This window comes from Symphalangus syndactylus, chromosome 6 (genome assembly GCF_028878055.3).
Source record: "Symphalangus syndactylus isolate Jambi chromosome 6, NHGRI_mSymSyn1-v2.1_pri, whole genome shotgun sequence".
NCBI classification, from domain to species: domain Eukaryota; kingdom Metazoa; phylum Chordata; class Mammalia; order Primates; family Hylobatidae; genus Symphalangus; species Symphalangus syndactylus.
Genome location: NC_072428.2, coordinates 24,832,001 through 24,852,654, shown reverse-complemented (window position 1 = coordinate 24,852,654; position 20,654 = coordinate 24,832,001). Strand labels below are relative to the sequence as shown.

Below are 20,654 nucleotides of genomic sequence, written 5' to 3'. Positions count from 1 at the left end.
ATGTCGTAAGGCTCTCTTTTATAGAATAGATACAAATCCTAATATTGCATTTTTGCTTTTATTTCCTGCACAATAAAGTAACTTTTACTAAATATCAAAGGTTTCAACTTTTTAAAAAACCTTTTTTTTTGTCATATGGTTCCCAAATATTAATTTGTTATACAAACCCCAAACTGAGGTTATAAGAGATCAAAACAGTGTGACAGGGTCATTAATTTAATAGACTTCAAAAGAGGTCATTAGGATGCTGACTGAAAATGTGCCCTTGTGTCTCAATAACAGCATAAGCAGGGCAGCCACTCACTCAGCAACATCCTGGGGCCAATACCAAGGCCAAACCTATTAGAATGCTCATGATGAACTAAATGGTAATTGATTGTGACATCAATTACAAATAATCTCATCATTTTATTGGAGTAGGCTTGTCAGAATTCTAATTAACATCCCTGTTCTGCCTTTGTACAGGCCATATCTTCAATGCATTATACTTCAATAATGACCATGAAGAACCAGAAGGACCTATTATAAAATCATCAGTTGTAAAATTAATGATGGTGACCTTCTCCTAAATGAAAAGACTATCTCCTATAATGTTCTATGTATAAACTGGTAAATAACAAAATTTTTACTCAGTGACAATCATAAGCATATTTAGAACAGAATACGTTGTTTTTTTTTAAGCCACCTGCAATATGAGACATTTGCCTATTTCTGTTCAATGTAAACTAAAAAACTTACTTTCCAGCAACAATCTTTAAAATTGCTTTTTATTTTTATTTTACAGTTTTGTTATCTAAGACAGTTGAATTATTGACCAGACTAAAATGATCTATGCATGGAGAAGGAATTTATTTTCACTATTCTTTTGACTGGTTTTACTTGTAAACCTTTTATGAAGAAAAATACACTACTGCGTTTAATAAGAGATAATGCAACTTTTTTTTTTAATCACAAATTACTTTCTTGAAAAGTAAATGTATACAAGAATGTAAAATTTGAATTTCACTTACATAAGCGATTTTAAGATTCTGGAAGGTCTTATGTACAAATATTTGCCAAAAATCTCCAAATTAACTCTGCATTTAGATACATTTAAATGTTAAATCTATTTGTAGAAAAAGGACATAAGTTTACTGAAAGAATATCAGAAACTGTATGATCATTCACTTTTATTACTGGAACTAGTTTGTCCAAGGGCCAATAGCAAGGCCACTTCCTTGCTATCTAATAAAATAGACATATGTGCAGTGAAGTGTAAGACTGCTCTAGTAGGAAAGTGTGTACATCACAGTCATGAAAAAAGGAACAAAATAGTGAATTTGGAAAAGCCATATGTAACCAACATTCTGAAGTGTTACTTTGATAAAGCTATAATGTGAACATCTTTTGTGTCTAAATTTCCATAGTTTCTCCCTAAAATGTGTTTTTTCCTGAGTTCTAAAAACAGGTAATATATATGAATAAATAAAACCATGTAGTTATGGACACCAGTAAAAGTAAAATAAAAACATTCTACAAACTAATAAGGCAACTATCAACAATCTAGGGATATCTTTGTCTGACCATCCCATTGATGGTAAACCAGGATCAGTGGTTTCTACATTCCATCTCTTCATGAAGCTTTCCCTAAACTTGCCTGCCCATACCAACCTGATTGTTTCCAGCACTTAACATACAAAGTCAGCCTTGCTTGGGGCCCTACATTATAACCTTTATTATTATTAACCTGCTTGGCTTTTCTGTCAGTTTTTACTATTTTATACCAGAATAAACCAACAGACAGTAATGCCTTATGATTTGACTTTTATTACATTATAGTTTGGTGCAAAAATAACTGCGATTTTTGCCATAAAATACATTTAATGGCAAAAACCACAATTACTTTTGCACCAACCTAATAGGTTTTTGCCAATATGTATGGCAAAAAATGATACCTTTGTCCTATGAGTGAGGCTGAATCTTCTTTTCGTGTTTAAGAGGCATTTAATTCCTTCTCTGTGATACCTTTTTGCATGTCTTTTGCCATTTGGCTACTGGGTTGATATCTTTTTTTTCCCTCATTTTATAAGCTCTCTTTAAATACTAGGGAGATTAGCCCTTTGTGGTACAAATAGAAAATATTCCCAGTTTCTCATTTCTCTCATGAGCCTTTGCTTTCATGTCTTCTGAGTTTTGAGCCTTTCTTAGAAAGGTCTCATGGTTTCTCTTTTACATTTAACAATTTTATTCTTTGGGAGTACATCCTGACAAATGGTTATAAAGCTTGGATGAATGTTTTTAATTTTTGTAAATAATAACTAATTTAATACCTTGGTAATATTTTTCTGTGCATTTATTTGATTGTTGGCATGTAGAATATTATTCTCTGTGTTTTCTGATTGAATTTAATACCCAGTGAATAGTCTGTGCCTATTTTTGCATATATTAGTCTTTGGGATCTCAATTGTCCTGTGTATTTCTTATATAATACAGACAAGATTAATACATTTATCGCAAATATTTTTCCCAATCTATTTTTTTGTCTTTTTATATTTATTATGTTCCACAAAGTTTTTAGTTTTTTATACAGTATTTACTTTTATATCCATATGCTTTTTAAAAGGTGATTTTAATTATTTACAGTACCTAAACCAAAAGTGGAACTCAGATATTTGCTAGTGGTTAAATACTTGTAAATAGAAATTCTTTGAAAGCACAATGATAACTGCCATTAGCTAGGTCACTTTTGTAGCAGTTATGACCTGAGTTTCTTTCAAATTAGCGACATCATCTCTGGAGTAATTTTTTTTTTGAGACAGAGTCTTGCTCTGTTGCCCAGGCTGGAGTGCAGTGGTGTGATCTCGGCTCACTGCAACCTCTACCTCCTAGGTTCAAGCCATTCTCCTGCCTCAGCCTCCCAAGGAGCTGGGATTATAGGTGCCCACCACCACACCCAGCTAATTTTTCTATTTCAGTAGAGACAGGGTTTCACCATGTTGGCCAGGCTGGTCTTGAACTCCTGACCTCAAGCAATCCACCCGCCTCGGCCTCCCAAAGTGGTGGGATTACAGGTGTGAGCCAGTGTGCCCAACCATTGCTGGAGTAATATAATTAACAACTACAGAAAGGAATCTTCCAAAAAAAAAATCTAGAACATATCACCAGAAGCCTTTCATTTGATACTTAAAATAACCTGTGAAGTACTAAATTTGATATTTAGTCAAGGAAAAAGAAATAGGTTCAAATAAGAGACACGCTAACTTCTCGTTACCCGAAATCTATACATGTTAATGACCATGCATGCATTTACAGTAAAGGGATAATTACATCTTGGACTTAACACTTCATGTAAAGTACACAAATCAAGGAAACGGCTTCATCACTGATGTTACCTTTAATCTAAAAAGATCTCTATAAAACAAGAAAACCTCTATGTACAGATCTTTTAAAATTAAAGCAGGCACCTTTGCTGGTCCTTTATTTACCATGGATACAAGTCCTTTGATGGGACTGCAAATATTTTCTCCCAGGCTGCATCTTTTTAAATGATGTTTTGACAAGCAGAAGTTTTTAATGTTGCTGAGGTCCAATTCACACTTTTTTTCCTATTGTGTTTTGTGCTTTTCGTGTCCTAATAAATCTTTACCTGCACCCAGATTATGAACATGTTATACTATATTCTACAAATTTTATAGCTTTAGCTTTGATTAGGTATGTGATCCATTTTGAGATAACTTCTGTGCATGATGTGAAGTATTTGTTGCATCTGTTTTTGTTTCCTTTTTTCGTCCTTTCTATTGGATTTTTCTGAATTTTTTTATTTATTCGGTTGCCATATTTAATACAGATCTTATTCTTGAAGTTGTTACTCCAGGGTTTACAATATGCATCATTAATCACAGTCCACCTTTTCTTAAGGTATAACTATCTTCACATATTATACCACTTCATGTAAGGTAAGAAAGGAAAGAATTTCGCAACAGTGTATTTTCATCCTTATCAGTGAATACAGAATTCTGGATTGACAGTGTTTCCCCACCTAACACTTTAAAGATTTCATTTTGTTTCCTTGCTGTTTTTTATAATAGATCAGCAGAAATTCTTTGTTCTCAGTTGTATGTAATATATTTTTTCTCTGGTTAAGATTTTCTCTGTCTTCCCTGGTTTGATTTTCTTTGTATTTGGCCAGAACTTCTTTCTGTACTTCTTGGATCTCTGATTTATCATTTTGAACAAAATTGGAAAAAAATGTATAGATCACCTTCTCTTCTACCCACTATCCTGGGGCATCCATAGCCTTCATGTTAATCTGCTTGACCTGTCCTATGGGTTACTCATTTTTTTTTCTTCCAGACTTTTTCCTTTCCTTCAGTTTGTATACTTTTAATTGCTGTCTTCAAATTCCCAGATCTTTTGTAGTTTCTGATCTACTACTGTAAAGACCACCAAATGTATTCTTAAGCTCTAAAAATTACATTTGGTTCTTTCTTACACCATTTATTTCCTCAGTATGTTCATCTCCTCTAGATCCTCAAAAATAGTTAGAATTGGTGTTTTAGAGTGCTTCTCTGCTAATTCCATAATTTCTGTCACTTCTGGGTCTATTTAACTGATTTACTTTTGATTATGTGTTACATTTTCCTGCTTCTTCACATATCTGGTAATTTCTGATTAAACTGGACACTCATTTGCTGAGTAGATTTTGTTGTCTGTTTTTATAGAGTGTTGAATGTTGAGGGAGTCTGGTTTCTGTGAGGTAGTTAAGTTAGCGGCAGTCACCTTATTCCTTTCAAGCATTGTTTATAAGCCTGCTAGGTTGGGTCTTTATCTTACATTTTATTCTAAGGGCTATTTTAGTCCTACTACTAAGGCTTGATTTTTCCAGAGTCTCTACTGAATGTTCTGAATATCAATAAGATCTGTCCACACTGGCTGGTCAGAACACATGTCTCTCAGCTCTGTGTGAGTTCTGGGACATTTTTGGCTTACAGCTCCCCAGTAGTCATTCATTCCTCAGTCTCTTTAAGTTTCACCATAAGCAGGCACAATTTAGTATTGAGCCCAAAAGCCAAGGGAATATCTACGTAGATTTCTGGAGATCTTTCTTTAGCTCTTTGCTCCATGGTAGTCGGATTTATAAATCCCAACCACTTAAGCATACCTGTACCCCAATCTTTGTCTCAACTCAGCAAGACCACCTGTGCTTTGCTTGACACTGTTATCTGAAAACTGCTTTAAGACAGAAGTTGGGGCAAGTAGAGGCTTACTTTGTCTCCTTTCTCTCAAGAATCAGTTTCGTACTGCCTGCTATGCAATGTATTAAAACAGTAGTTTCACATATTTTTGTCCAGTTTTCTAGTTGTTTATGGCAGGAGGGCAAGTTCATGACCAGTTATTCCATCACTGCCAGAAGCAGATGTTCAAATTACATAATTTAAAAAAAAATTTTTTTCTTTGAGACAAAATGTTGCTCTCTTGCCCAAGCTTGAGTGCAGTGGTGCGATCTTGGCTCACTGCAACCTCTGCCTCCCGGGCTCAAGCGATTCTCCTGCCTCAGCCTCCTGAGTAGCTGGGATTACAGGCATGCAGCACCACGCCCAGCTAATTTTTGTATTTTTGGTAGAGATGGGGTTTCAACATGTTGGCCAGGCTGATCTCAAACTCCTGGCCTCAAGTGATCTGCCCGCCTCGGCCTCCCCAAGTATTGGGATTACAGTCGTGAGCCACCGCGCCTGGCCTTAAAATACTTTTTTAGCATACTTGGAACAATATAAAGAGAATCATTTCAGTGAAGACTAAAATTTTTGATGTGTAAAGTGTGCTTTGGCATCTCCATCTTGCATCCCCTTCAGTGGAGTCTCCTTTATGTTGCTTTACCTTTTCCCTATCAAAGTCTCTGGAAAAGATTTGCCAAACTCATCAGGCAATTATGTACAAACAAGGAAATTCACTATGGTATTTTCTGCATCTCAAGACTGGCAATGGTATAAATGTTCCTCAGTAGGCAGAGGTTAAATAGAATATCTTTCTTTTATATATTAGTAAACAGCCAGTAAAAATAAATACAAAAATAATGGAAAGATTTCCATTAGATAGCCAGAGGAAAACATAAGTTGCAGGGCAATGTGTATAATTGTAAAATTTTTAAAATATATATTTCAAAAAATACATTTTTATAACCAGTGCATACTATTTAAGTAACTTAAAGTATACATATAAATATACACAGAAATATATGTGTATGTGTGTCTTAAAATACAAACTGCTTAACCCTTTTGGTGATGTTCATACTTTTAAAAAAGGGAGCATCATCCTTCATGATGCAGGTTAGGGGGAGCTTGTTGAATTTTTTTAAAAGGTGTTTCGGGGTTGGGCTTTTTTTTTTTTTTTTTTTTTTTTTGTCTTTGGTAGTGTGGAAAGAGTTAACCTAACCTCTAATCATATAGTAGGATATGCTTCTTTGTATAGTACAAGTAAATGACTTGTCATTTACTTCATAGTACTGTCATCAAATCTACAGATGACTAAAATATTACTCTAGCCAAGAACACATTTAAACTAACATACAGTAAAACACATTTTTTGGTTTAGGTCTAAAACACAACACCTGACTTTTCTGATATGGAATGAGGCAAGGAACAGAACATTTTCTTTCTAACTTTAAACACAGTTATTGTCTGTTAGATTAACCTACTAGTTGTAAGTTGAAAATTCAAACCAGATAACAGAAAAAAGAATTTTATAGCAATATTATAATAATAAAATATGAACAGGATAAAATGGTAGATTAACATGTATTTTTCTTTCCTTTTTTTGTGCTCACAGAGACTGATAATAAAATGTGTTTTTTTAAAAGCTATAACTTTACAACTTAGGCTGAAAACCACTATAGTAAATGTTTTACAAATGGCCCAAAATGGAAATCCCTAATTCTATGTCTTTGTTCATTATGTCTCATAATCAAAACTTTAAAGTTGGATTAATTTTGTACTCTTGTAAATATGCTATGCCATTTTGAATGAATGCATATGACTGAATATATGAATATATGTTTTCATGAATGCCACAAACTGTTTTAATTTTGCCCAAACCTGAATTTCTCCATGTGTCTCAGATATAGCTAACTTTACAGCTAAATTTTAAGGCATTAAAGGGACCTTTAAATCATTCTTGTTTTTCCTTTCTACGTCAGAGGTTTACTTCCTGAGCTATGATAAAACCTAATCTCAGGGCTGGACAAAAGAATCAAGCCTCTAGTTCTCAGCTATATTTACTGAGGTCTAGTTAAGTGCCTTCTTTTTAGCACAAACAACAAATGTAATTGCCTCATGGCCTGCGGGTGTCCATTTAACAAAAGAGGCTTTTGTGAGGCAATACACAGGTGTTACCTTTCTTGATTCAAGTGAAATCTGATGAAAGAGTCCACAATATCAAATAACACATTTACTAAACTGTAATCAAATTCATTTATTTGATTAGGCAAATAACATCTAATTAAGAAAAGTTCTGGCTAAAAAATAATTGTATGTTTGACCTTCAAAAGTTTCAAAAACCAGAAAATCCTAAGAACAGACTGATTTTTAATTAACACTTTATTTGCCATATATTTTATAGTTTACAACCAGCAATGGTAGGGTTTGCGTTGGCCCTACCTATTGCTCGTACTTCTTTAATGGTTCTAAAATGACCACAAAGAAAACAAAACAATAGTCATGAAAGAAACAAACAAAATTATGAGGCAAGGTGAGGAACAAAGTTTTTAGAATCCTTTTTTAAATGATTTTTTCATTTTCCTGTAATGTACAAGAAAAAGAACACACATTTATGAAAGCAATCAGATAGTCTTTTTTGCTTCTATTTAGTAAAAACAAATGACAGTGATAGATCAATGATACTCTAGTCTCAAAAGTATTTCATTTTGCATGTGTTTCAAAGATTTTATTTTGTGTCTAATGGAATAATCAGTGGGCTATAAAATGCATAATTCCCTTGCCTATGAAAAAAGTCTATATGATGAATGTACATTCAAAAGATGTCATTTTAGTCCAATAATTAATACTATGTAATTGTTTTTTATCTTATTATCTTACAAAAAAGCAGTATCAAGTTACTATACCTACTATGTGGCCACTGTATATTCTGCTTAATCATGACTTATGTAACCAAAGTGTGGCCATATTAAGATCCTATGCACACGAACTGCTAGAGATAATATTTGAAAATGAATAATTTATTAATATTGTTCTAAAAAGATCTCATAAAACCCAATTTGTTTGAGTCATGTAACAGCAAAATTGGAAGCACCATCAGTAAATCATTGCTTACCCTTCCTATAGTGCCAGCAGAAGCTATAAACAAAAACACATGTAAAAAAGTGAATAATTAAATTCTGAGATACAATAAATAGAAGAGACTTTTAGAACACAAAGGTGAGGAAACATTAATTTTTAAAAATGCGAGTGTCTGAAATGTCAGTTCTGGGTATCTCTCAAAGCAAACTGAAGGAACAGTTTTACTTATTTTCAGTGTCATTCTCCTCGCCCTAACTACTTGCCCGCATTCTGTCTACCTGACCTAATTAAGGTAGAGGAGTATCTGGAGTCCTGATAGAAGTGTTTCCAAATGCTAGATGCATAATAAAGGGATTGTAGGGACCAGGCACAGAATAGTTAATACACTGACTATTTTAATACGTACTATTTCTATATGGTCCTGCTTCCTTTTCTCCCTTTTAAAATTCAGCCTCATTGCTATCCTATCTACATCATTGCTGGGAACTGTTATTGCCCTTCCTCCCTTAAAAATGGTGCCACCTTACATTCATAGCCAGTCATCACCAAAGAGGAATTTATACAAAAGTTTCAGTAGGCTACACCTATAGCATTGGGGTTTGAGTAAGGGGTATGCTTTTTACTAACAGTTTCTCTTTCATTATTGAGCTTCTCCCTGCTGAGTAGGTTTAAAGCTTAGTCTAAGGCTTGACTTGCTCATTCTCGTGGCGACTGCAAGATAAGCTTTCATCTTCTCCCTAAGCTCTCAATACCTCCATCTAGCCTGAATAGTAACCTCTGGTGGGTTGTTTAGGATAGTGGTTAAAAATACAGTCCACTCAGTCACACATAGTCCTGAGTTCCAAATACAGCTTTGCATACTAGTTAAGCACCTCAGGCAAGTTATTTAAACCTCATCTATACAACTGAGACTAATAAATACCTTACAGAAATACTATGAGAACCAAATGAAACAAGACTCCTGGCACCCAGGAAGCAGTAAGAGCACTTACTAGCAGCTACCACATTTACCAGTGTGAATTATGTCTATTGGGCTTTCTTTGTCCCTGGTTTCCTAGGCAGTCTACCCAGATCTCTGCAAAGTTAACTGTGCTTTGCTATTTTATGTTTCTGGTTATTTTCTTTTACACTATATTCAATTATATAGCTCTGGTGTTACCCAAGTCTTTGACTTGAATCCAATATAATTAAAAATGTACATTAATTATGAGTAAGTACCACATCAATTATGCCACCTAATTTAATGAAATTCAGTTTTTAAGATAAAATCCTGGATTAGCAGTAAGAACTAACATTTCTATTCTTTTTTTTTTTTTTTCTGAGACGGAGTCTTGCTCTGTTGCCCAGGTTGGAGTGCCATGGCATGATCTTGGCTCACTGCAACCTCTGCCGCCTGGGTTCAAGCAATTCCCCTGCCTCAGCCTCAAGAGTAGCTGAGATTACAGGCGTGCGCCACCACGCCTGGCTAATTTTTGTATTTTTAGTAGACACAGGGTTTCACTATGCTGGTCTCGAACTTAAATGGGCATGCTCATCAAGCAATGTTTATTAAATATTGAATGCTTAGGCCCTTATCAAGTATCCACTTCTTCAGAACCATTTACCAACTAGTCAGAATGTAGGAGATGGAGAAGAGGGTTGGGACTGAAGCCAGTTTATAGGCCTTTCTATCCACACCTCCCAATACTATTGTCCCAGTCTTTTACCTCTGTCTCTTTGTAAATACAATGTTACCTACTATTTTGAGATTCGGATTTAAAAGAAGCACTTTATATTCTCATTCTAAGACTATCTCTGCACTTTCACTTTAATACAGCTTGATCTATATACTTGCTTTCCTTCCAAAGGATGAGCCCAACTTAATTCAACAAAGGGTATTTCAGACTGTAGTAGAAAATGGTGGTAAGTATTACAATAATGAGTTTTCTCATGCTCTCAGAAAAAGTTCTGAACAGTAAATCAGATGCATACTGTACACAATATGTACTGATATGTTTCCACCAAAAGTTTTATTCCTGGCACTCCACTTAATTCTTCCCCAAATCCAAACTCATCCTATATGGATTTATTGCTACAGATGAATCTCTGTAGCTCTTTTCAATCTCCTGTTGTTGCTGTGCATAGCTGCTTCATATAGAGATTGGCCAGAAAAACAGATTTATATCTGAAAGGGTATTAGAAATAGATTACCAGTAGAAAGGTTGCCATACTTCAAAAAAGAAATGATTAAAATTAAATATGTAGGTATTTTTTTACTTGATGTTACTGATGCATTTTTTTAAAAACAGGCATTGTTGAATATATTTGACAGAGACTTCTCCTGCTTGTGTTTTACTCATCAAAACACAACTCTAATGTACTAAACCCAGCAGATTATTTAGAATAAAATCTAGGTTTGTGAATACAAAATTGCAAATTAGGCAGGTGGATGACAGATGACTTTTTTTTTTTTTGAGACAGAGTCTCACTCTATTGCCCAGGCTGGAGTGCAGTGGCACGAGACAGACGGCATTTTTTAGTGATGATGCATGATACAAAGAGAATAGCTGAAGATCTTTAAAAAGTAAGAATGATCTAGGGCTAAGTGCATCAAAACACTGTTTTGACTAGGAGACAAAAACAGACTATGGACATCAAAGAGGGAATCGCAAAGCATCCAGATATCATCTGGGGAAAGCAGTACTTTTTTGCTACTTGCTATAAAATTTAATTGCCACAGTATTAATTTAAAATATAATCTACCTTAATCTTATTAGTAGACTTCTACACTTGTCCAAAATTGTATATATCTTCTTTCCATTTCCCAAATTAACATCTCCCCCAACAACCCTATTTTATTGTACCACCCACCCTGTGGCAAAAACTAACAACTTGGGTGTCATTTTTAAGCCCTTCAATTCCCTTTCTTCCAGCATCTAATCTTGTCTAGATTATTTCCTTAATCTTTCTGCAATCTTTGTACTTCTTTCTATTCTCGATGTTATTATCTCAGTTATGCCTCACTCACAGCCTATTAACTGGTCTCTCTGCCTTCAGGCTCTCCTAATCCTAGCCATCCTCTAATAGTCTACACTAACATCAGAATGGCCCCACAGAAACTAAATAAAAACTAAGCCTGATCATGTTATTCGCCTGCTTGAAACACAACAGGAACTGAGCTTTGTTTAATTCTTATTTTTAGGGATGGGCTCTTGCTATATTGCTCAGGTTGACTTTGAGCTCCTGGGTTCAAGCCATCGTCCCATGTAACAGACTACCATGCTTGGCTTCTACCTTTCATTTTTATCTCTTCTTACTACTCATCCCTCCTACTATATGTGCCATACACTGGAACTCTTTCTTTTGGCAGTTCCCCAAAAGCACAATGCTATACTTACTTCTAGGCCTTCAGAATATGCTGCTTTCTTTGACTAACTCCTACTTACCCTTTAAAACTTCAACTCAGGTTTCACTTTCCCATTCTGGAAAAATCCCATCTAACCCAGTCTGGATAAATATCCTTGTGTCTTATCAAAGCACCTTGTGCCTAATTCTATTATGTCATACTGTAATTTCGTCTATTCCTCCAACTTAACTATAACCTCCTAAAGTTACACTGTCCAATATGGCAGCCACTGGTCATATATATGGCTATCTAAATTTTAAAATAACATAAAATTAAGAATTCAGTTCCTCAGACACACTAGCCATGCTTCATGTGCTCAACAGCCATGTGTGCCTAGTGGCTACCATATTGGACAGCACAGATACAGGATATTTCCATTATTTCAGAAAGTTCTATTGGTGTTGCTGGGGGTAAAGATGACTACCCTAACATGTACTGGCCCTCAAGTAAGTGCTCAGTAAGTGTCTGTGGAATTAATGAATGCACACATCAAAAAAGAAAGTTGAGAGGTTAATGTCTGGCAAATTTTGTATACTCCTATAGCCTCCTGAAAGCTATTTAAGTCTTCTCTCCCAGTCTACCCTTAGATGTCCCCCCTCCCAAGTCCAGTGGTCTGGCTGCTTCTGAGGCAGCCTCATTAAGGAAGATGTGTGAGTGCTAGGATTGGTGTGGGGTCAGAAGTCCATTATCAGTCTCAGTCTGTGTCCCTAGACCTACTTTGACTTTCCTTACACTGGGAAGTCAGGTCAAATTTCAAGTCTCTTTAGACAACAGAGGTTTCTCTAATCCTTCTTGCTTTCAAGAATCATACATAATGTACACAAAGTAGATGAGAATCTTAAGTTGCATCCAAGAATTTTAAATTGCCTATAATTGTAAGTACTTTGTTAAATACTGCTTAGTCTCCTTTTCTTGTTAGCTCTGCATTTGTGTTTAGTTGGATACAAGCACTAGCTGTGCCATACTAAGTGATTTATACATTTTCTTAAAGTAATTATGAAAATTCTGTCCCAGGAGGAAAACACCCTAACGTCCAGGTTGGCAGTATAATAACTTGTAATGCCAATATTTTCTTGCTAATTTAACATCTTTAGCCATTTTATAATATGCATACCAGCTTTTGTATCTGTTTTTCCTTTTTTTCATTCTTGTTTTAAGTAGAGAATTGTTTGGTTTGGTGAGAATACTTTTATGGGCTAAGATTAAGTTGTTCACAAAAACCTGTCAAATTTTAATTACCCAAAGTGGTAACATCAAAACTTCATTTACTTGCTTATTCCAAAAGGGAGTTGAATATATTTCACCTACTCAACAGCAGTTTTTCCAATAGACCTAGTAAAGACTGTTATAGCACCCGGGCGCAGTGGCTCACATCTGTAATCCCAGCACTTTGGGAGGCCAAAGCAGGCGGATCACTTGAGGTCAGGAGTTCGAGACCAGCCTGCCCAATATGGTGAAACCCTGCCTCTACTAAAAATACAAAAATTAGCCAGGCCTGGTGGCAAGCGCCTGTAGTCCCAGCTACTCAGGAGGCTGAGGCAGGAGAATTGCTTGAACCTGGAAGGCAGAGGTTGCAGTGAGCCAAGATTGTGCACTGCAGTCCAACCTGGGCGACAGAGTGAGAATCTGTCTCCGAAGGAAAAAAATAAATAAATAAAAAAGATTGTTTTAGATTAGGAAGCCACATCACACTTGGAATATATTCTCCTTACTACCAACAGAGTTTGGAGTCTGGTTCAGATGCTTTCACTGAACACCTGTGTTACAATTTTGTTCTTTAATTTTTGCAAATGACTTTTAAGCAACTTTAAAGTACAGACGTCCCAGATAACTTGCAGATAAAAATACATATAATATTTTCATTTTACTCAACTGTATCCTGCCTCTCTACATTCATACCAATGGCACTAACCTTCTAACTTTTGAGTGGTTAAAATATTTCTAGGTGAGCAACACATACAAATTTCAGGACAACCTGCTACTCTTTCAACAGAAATGTTGATCTTCATATATACATCTTTTCAAACATATAAAAATAAAATATACTACTATAAAATAAGATTATTATAAACTACATATTACTGTTAAACTAAGCTCAAATTATTCTGAAAATATTCGGAGAACACATCAGAAAACACTTTAAGTCGAGGAGCCTCAAAGATTATTCTTTAGTGTTGACATCTGAACAAAAACACTTCAGACTTGTAAACAATGAGTGAAATTTATCTTCAGAATTGTGTTAGCTATAGAATGAAAAAGTCACGTCACCTCCGCAGTGAACTTCACTTTAGCAAAAGAGTAAACATATTTCCTCCATATCAGCTGCAATCAAGGCATTAGCAGTATGCCATGATTGATTATCCTAGGAGCCGTTGCTGAGAAATGGATGTGTAGCACAGGTTTTTATCACTATAGTCTGCAAAAAACAAGGCGCTTGTTTAGATACCCTAGTTGTAATAAGTGACATTATTAGGCAGTTCTTCTATTTAAATGACATAAGGATTTAGTATATCAGCAGCTTATAATACACAAGCCCTTTCAATCTGATGATTCCTCTCTCTACAGAGAAGTACTTTTTTCTGTTTATAATACAAGTGGTAATAGAAGACCAGATGGTTGACTTTTAGCTAAGGGAAATGACATTTAAACAAACAAAGACAGCATTTAGAATATTCAGGGATTCGAACTATAACCTAAATACACAGTACACATTAAAGGACTATTAGTGTTAACTATATAAAGTGACCATTTTGTAATGCTAATTAGTAAGATTGTTTCTTAGGTTGTCCATCAGTTTTATTTAAATATTTTCTAATACACTGCAAAATAGCTTTATTATTGCCATATTGTTACATTTCCAAGTTCTCCTTTTAATACACTATACCACCAGTACATCCTGATAACACTTAATCAGTTCTTTCTGAAATGTAAAATTGTCTCTACTTCTTACATTTCTGCCAGTAATAATGATGACGTTGTTAACATACTCTACAATTCACAAAGAAAAACGTAAGAAATAACTACATTCCTTATTCACCTCCCATCACTCTGCTGTGGTAATGGATTATTATTTGGTGAACAGTGTTTCACCTTTTGTGTATAACGCTGACATCTATGGTATCAAAGACAACCAAAAACCTTTAAATTAAATAGCCACATATCTTTGGTAGCCCTCAGATAACCAAGTAAAAACATGATTTTTCTAATAAGTACAGATTTGTTTCCTGTAACAATAGCAAAAGACTGCTATGCACTAACCACACTAACCACAGAATACACTGAAATTTCCATAATCATATTCTATTAATGTGTCTATTCTCAATACAGGGTAGCTACTATGGTTAAGACATGAAAATTCAATAAATAAGGTTTTAATTGAAAGATTTAAAAAATGATTCTTCATTTTACAATGAACAACCACAGAAAATCCTAGAAGGAGAAATTTATAAATTCCAGGTAACAACTTTACCCATTGTTAAGCCAATAAACCAATAAAAGGACCAAAAGAATAAATTATCTGTATAGTAGTTAAATATGTCCAAAAGGCACATGTATGACTGCAGAAACGCAGAAACTCTTATTACCACACAACCTAATTAGCAGGCAATGAATGTTGCAAGGGCAACTTAGCTTTCATCATAATAAAACCACCATAGCATTTCGGGGGCACCAAAGCTTCCTTCAAAATGAGAACAAGGTAAGCCCAGCATACCTCAATTCCCCCAATACTTTAGGAGACTTAATCTTAACTAAGTTCGGTATTCCACAGTGATAAGTCAATTCAGAGCCTTTAGGAAACTTAACTAAGCTCAGTATTCCATAGTGATAATTCACAGCCTGGTGAATTTTTATTCTGCTTAAAGAAAGTCCTGAAAAATATGCAGTCCTAAATAGCAGTCGCTTAGGAAAAGAAACATTTAATCAGCATTCTGCTCTCCTGGTACACAGTAAGAAGAACATTCCAATATTTTCTACAACTTTCACCTGCCATTGTGTAAGGTGGTCAGGTAGTCTTACCATTGCAAATAGCTTAGCTTACAAGTCTATGAAGACTAGAATGACCACAGATTGGCCAGATCAGCAGTGTGGTGGGCTCCATGAACATCTTCTGAGAAGTTGTAACATCATGCATTTACTTTGGAGCAAGTTTGCAGTAGAAACTAGTAGAAAAAAAGGAGTAGAAGTAGAAAAGAAACTAGCACCCTATTCATATATATCTAGATCTGTCCACTCTTCAAGTATTTTAAAAAATCTACTAGCTGCCAAATCACAGTTGAAATGATATGAAATCAACTGCGATTAAAATGAGTCCCTGTCATCAAGAATCTTATGCTCTAGATCAGGGGGTCAGCAAACTTTTTCTGAAAAGAGACAAATAGGAAATAGTCCAGGCATTGCAAGCCATATAGTTTCTGTCACAACTATTCAACTTTGACATTTTAGAGAAAGCAAACACAGACAACAGATAAATGAATGGGCATGATTGTGTTCCAATGACACAGTAATTACGAGAAAGGCAGCAGGGAAAATGATTATGCAGGGTCTTGCAGGCCACCATAAGGCCTATGGCTTTTACTGTAAGTGAGATCGGGAGCCACTGTTGTCTTTAAGCGGAAGAGTAACATAATTGCTCTTAAAAAGCATCATCATCAAAAAGGATGACCTTAGCTGCTGTGTGAAGAGTATCAATGGAAAGGGTAGAGAAGCCAGAAAATCGGAAGGGTATAAGCAAACAGTTCAAAAATTATTGCAACAAAATGAGAGATGAGTTTATCTTGCAAACTAATGGATGGTAGCAGTGACAGTGTCAAAACGTGGTTTGATTCTGGTTATATATAGAAGGTATAATCATGATTTGCTAAGGGATTGGATGTAGGGTAAAAGAGAAGGAGAGTAAGGATAACTCTAAGGTTTGTGGCCTGAACAAGTAGCATGGGGTTTTCTTCCCCATGTGATGGGAAGTGTATGGAAGGAGCCATTTTGGGAAAGAAAATCAGGATTTTAGCTTTGGATACAGTAAGTCTGAGATGACCATTATTCATTAAAGTGAAGATATTAGACAATTAGACATGATTCTGGAGTTCAGGGAAGAGGTTATACTTGATATAAATTTGAGAGTAAGTTAAAAAGTACTGTACATAAAACCATGAGACAGGATGAAGTCAGCTAAAGTGTAAGTGTAGATAAACAACAGAAGTTTAAAATATGAACCTTTAGTTAACTCCAGGGTTTGAAGGTCATTCCAATGTTTGGATATGAGGAGGAACCAGTAAAGGAAATTCAGAAGAAAGATAGGAAAAAAGCCTAGAAAAAGCAGTGTCCCAAAAACTAAGTGAAACCAGGTTTTGAGAACAACTATTTCGAATACTAACAATAGGTCGAGTATGATGAGGACTGAGAGTTGATCACTGGAGAGACAACAAGAGAAGTCATTAGGGACTTTGACAAGAACCATCAATGAAGTGGTGGAGACCAAAGTCTAACTGGAATGAGTTCGAAAAAATAGTATGAAGCTCAGAGTGGAGTAACTATACACAACTCTTCCCTATAGGAGGATGTGGTGTCAGGGGAGTTTGTTTAGATGCAGATTTTACAACATGTTTGTTGATAGGAATTTACCGTATTTCAAAATGCCTAACTATTCCATAGTTACCCCATGGATTAAAAGCATAGTCCTGGATTATCACACAATATTATACTAGTAAACATTATGAAGTGGTTTTCTTCTTCTTTTAATTGGCTTTATAACAAAATTTTAGTGTATTTCTGAGCCCTGGCACTACATTCCCTGAGGGAATTAAATAGAGGTTTACTTTGCATTTTGCCTGCTGTGCAAACCAATAGGAGAATGGCAACTGATTTTATTTATTTCTTATTTGCTACATGCTCCTACTTCCAACTAAATTATTTTTTCTGATAAAGCAGTGGCTTCTAGCAGCAAACTGAGGAATTCCTGTAGAATATACAGAAAGGCAAGATACTCAAGATGTTTGAGCTCATGACAATTTGTTTCTTTTGAGAGTCACAAATTAATCTCATATCTTTACAGTAGCCAATGCTCAGTTCATACATAACCCCAGGAAAGAATTATTGGCTTCAGTATCTTCAAAATAAGCAAAGCAAACGGCATCTTTTTTTTTTTCTTTTCTTGAGACGGAGTTTCGCTCTTGTTGCCTAGGCTGCAGTGCAGTGGCGCGATCTCGACTCACTGCAACCTCCGCCTCCTGGGTTGAAGCAATTCTCCTGCCTCAGCCTCCCAAGTAGCTGAGATGACAGGCGCCTGCCACCACGCCTGGCTAATTTTTTGTATTTTTAGCAGAGACAGGGTTTCGCCATGCTGGGCAGGCTGGTCTCAAACTCCTGACCTCAGGTGATCTGCCCGCCTTGGCCTCTCAAAGTGCTGGGATTACAGGCGTGAGCAACCGTGGCCGGCCAGCAACAGCATCTTAATAGGGACTGCTTAGTTTCCAAATACCTAACAGTAAAAAATAAAGCTGATTCATAAGCGTTGCTTGCCATGTGGTCTTTTAAAACTCTGGAATGGAAAACAAACAAACAAAAAAGAACTCTGGAAAGAATAAAATGATCCCACATCACTACATCACTTAACCAGTGATTTGTTTATGTTCTTTTCTGCCAACCTACAAACAATGCTATTTCTTTGATATGCTAAACTCTACAGGCTAAGTTCCAATGAACAATTTTGGTGTTTTGCTTTCTGAAGCACCTATATACAAGAATAAACTTTTTTTGCCTGGAATTCAAAACATTTTAATATTGTTCATTTTATTAAGCAGCGCAATCAAGATATGAATAGCAGTATCTTCATCTTATAAACAACAATGATTTTTCTTAGAGGATGCAGAGGTAAGGGGAAGAAACTCATTTCATAAAATATTGCATCAGTGTGCTTCTGAGATAGCTAAAAAAAGGGACACACGAGAGGGGTAAACCCTGCGAACATTTTGGCTATGTTTTCAGAGCACTTCAAACTTCGATGAAATTTTGTTATAAATCACCTTGATTAATGGAACACATTTGCTAAAGCGGTTCTGTAATAGCTACACAATTCTTAGGACTTTAACCCAGCGTAGAAAAACTGGCAAGGGAGAAACTCTCAAAAACAATGGCTTCTCTTTCAGAACCAATACTGCCCCTGATCAGAAATACTTCCCTGTGTTTTTTAAAAAATAAGAGACAAATACATTTTAAAGTAAGTATAATTTGATGAGATGGGAACAGAATAGATAGGCAAAGGGTATTCTGAAAGAAGTAGTAGTGGCGGGAGAAACCTCCAGGTGAACTCTTTGGTGGCAGCTGTCTGTCATAAGTCACCCTGGGCAGTGGAGTTCACTGTTATTCTTGGAATCAGGAATCGAGTAGATCACAGGGAGTTTGGCCCCAGGGTACTTGGGTTGTCTTCTCCAAGCGTGGGATTTTGGGAATGAAATTTAGAGGCTGTCGCAAGATGGCCGAATAGGAACAGCTCCGGTCTCCAGCTCCCAGCCCCAGCGACACAGAAGACGGGTGATTTCTGCATTTCTGCTTGAGGTACCGGTTTCATCTCACTAGGGAGTGCCTAACAGTGGGTGCAGGACAGTCGGTGAAGCGCACTGTGCGCGAGCCGAAGCAGGGCGAGGCACTGCCTCACTCGGGAAGCGCAAGGGGTCAGGGAGTTCCCTTTCCTAGTCAAAGAAAGGGGAAACAGACGGCACCTGGAATATCGGGTCAGTCCCGTCCTAATACTGCGCTTTTCCAACGGGCCTGGAAAACGGCACACTAGGAGATTGTGTCCCGCACCTGGCTCGGAGGGTCCTATGCCCACAGAGTCTTGCTGATTGCTAGCACAGCAGTCTGAGATCACGCTGCACGGAGGTAACGAGGCTGGGGGAGGGGCGCCCGCCATTGCCCAGGCTTGCTTAGGTAAACAAAGCAGCCAGGAAGCTCGAACTGGGTGGGGCCCATCACAGCTCAAGGAGGCCGGCCTGCCTCTGTAGGCTCCACCTCTGGGGGCAGGGCACAGACAAACAAAAACTCAGCGAGAACCTCCACAGCCTTAAATGTCCCTGTCTGACTGACAGCTTTGAAGAGCGTAGTGGTTCTCCCAGCACGCAGCTGGAGATCTGAGAACGGACAGACTGCCTCCTAAAGCGGGTCCCTCACCCCTGAGCAGCCTAACTGGGAGGCACCCCCCCAGTAGGGACAGACTGACACCTCATTCAACCGGGTACTCCTCTGAGACAAAACTTTCAGAGGAACTATCAGACAGCTGAATTTGTGGTCTCACGAAAATCCGCTGTTCTGCAGCCACCGGTGCTGACACACAGCCAAACAGGGTCTGGAGTGGACCTCTAGTAAACTTCAACAGACCTGCAGCTGAGGGTCTTGTCTGGTAGAAGGAAAATTAACAAACAGAAAGGACATCCACACCAAAAACCCATCTGTACATCACCATCATCGAAGACAAAAAGTAGACAAAACCACAAAGATGGGGAAAAAACAGACCAAAAAAACTGGAAACTCTAAAAAACAGAGCACCTCTCCTCCTCTAAAGGAACGCAGTTCCTCACCAGCAACGGAACAAAGCTGGATGGAGGATGACTTTGATGAGTTGAGAGAAGAAAGCTTCAGACGATCAAACTACTCTGAGCTACGAGAGGAAATTCAAAACAATAGCAAAGAAGTTAAAAACTTTGAAAAAAAATTAGAAGAATGGATAACTAGAATAACCAATGGAGAGAAGGGCTTAAAGGAGATGATGGAGCTGAAAGCCAAGTTTCGAGAACTACGCGAAGAATGCAGAAGCCTCAGTAGCAGATGCGATCAACTGGAAGAAAGGGTATCGCTGATGGAAGATGAAATGAATGAAATGAAGAGAGAAGGGAAGTTTAGAGAAAAAAGAATAAAAAGAAATGAACAAAGCCTCCAAGAAATTTGGGACTATGTGAAAAGACCAAACCTACGTCTGATTGGTGTACCTGAAAATGACGGGGAGAATG

General features: G+C 36.7%; 2 protein-coding genes across 11 annotated transcripts in view; one reads left to right on the top strand and one right to left on the bottom strand.

Moving 5' to 3' along the window:
• The window catches only part of IMMP1L (inner mitochondrial membrane peptidase subunit 1), a 130,605-nt gene that overhangs the window by 48,509 nt on the left and 61,442 nt on the right, over positions 1–20,654 (bottom strand). The window lies entirely within an intron of this gene.
• DNAJC24 (DnaJ heat shock protein family (Hsp40) member C24) overlaps positions 1–20,654 on the top strand; it is a 90,916-nt gene that overhangs the window by 64,849 nt on the left and 5,413 nt on the right. The window contains exon 6 of one of the 3 annotated variants that reach the window (XM_055282047.2): positions 466–7,146. The exons of the other annotated variants lie outside the window; for them this stretch is intronic. Coding sequence (XP_055138022.1) covers positions 466–528 — 63 coding nt within the window. The 3' untranslated portion in view covers positions 529–7,146. Of the gene's footprint in view, positions 1–465; positions 7,147–20,654 lie in introns of those variants that run through there. 3 annotated transcript variants of the gene reach the window in all.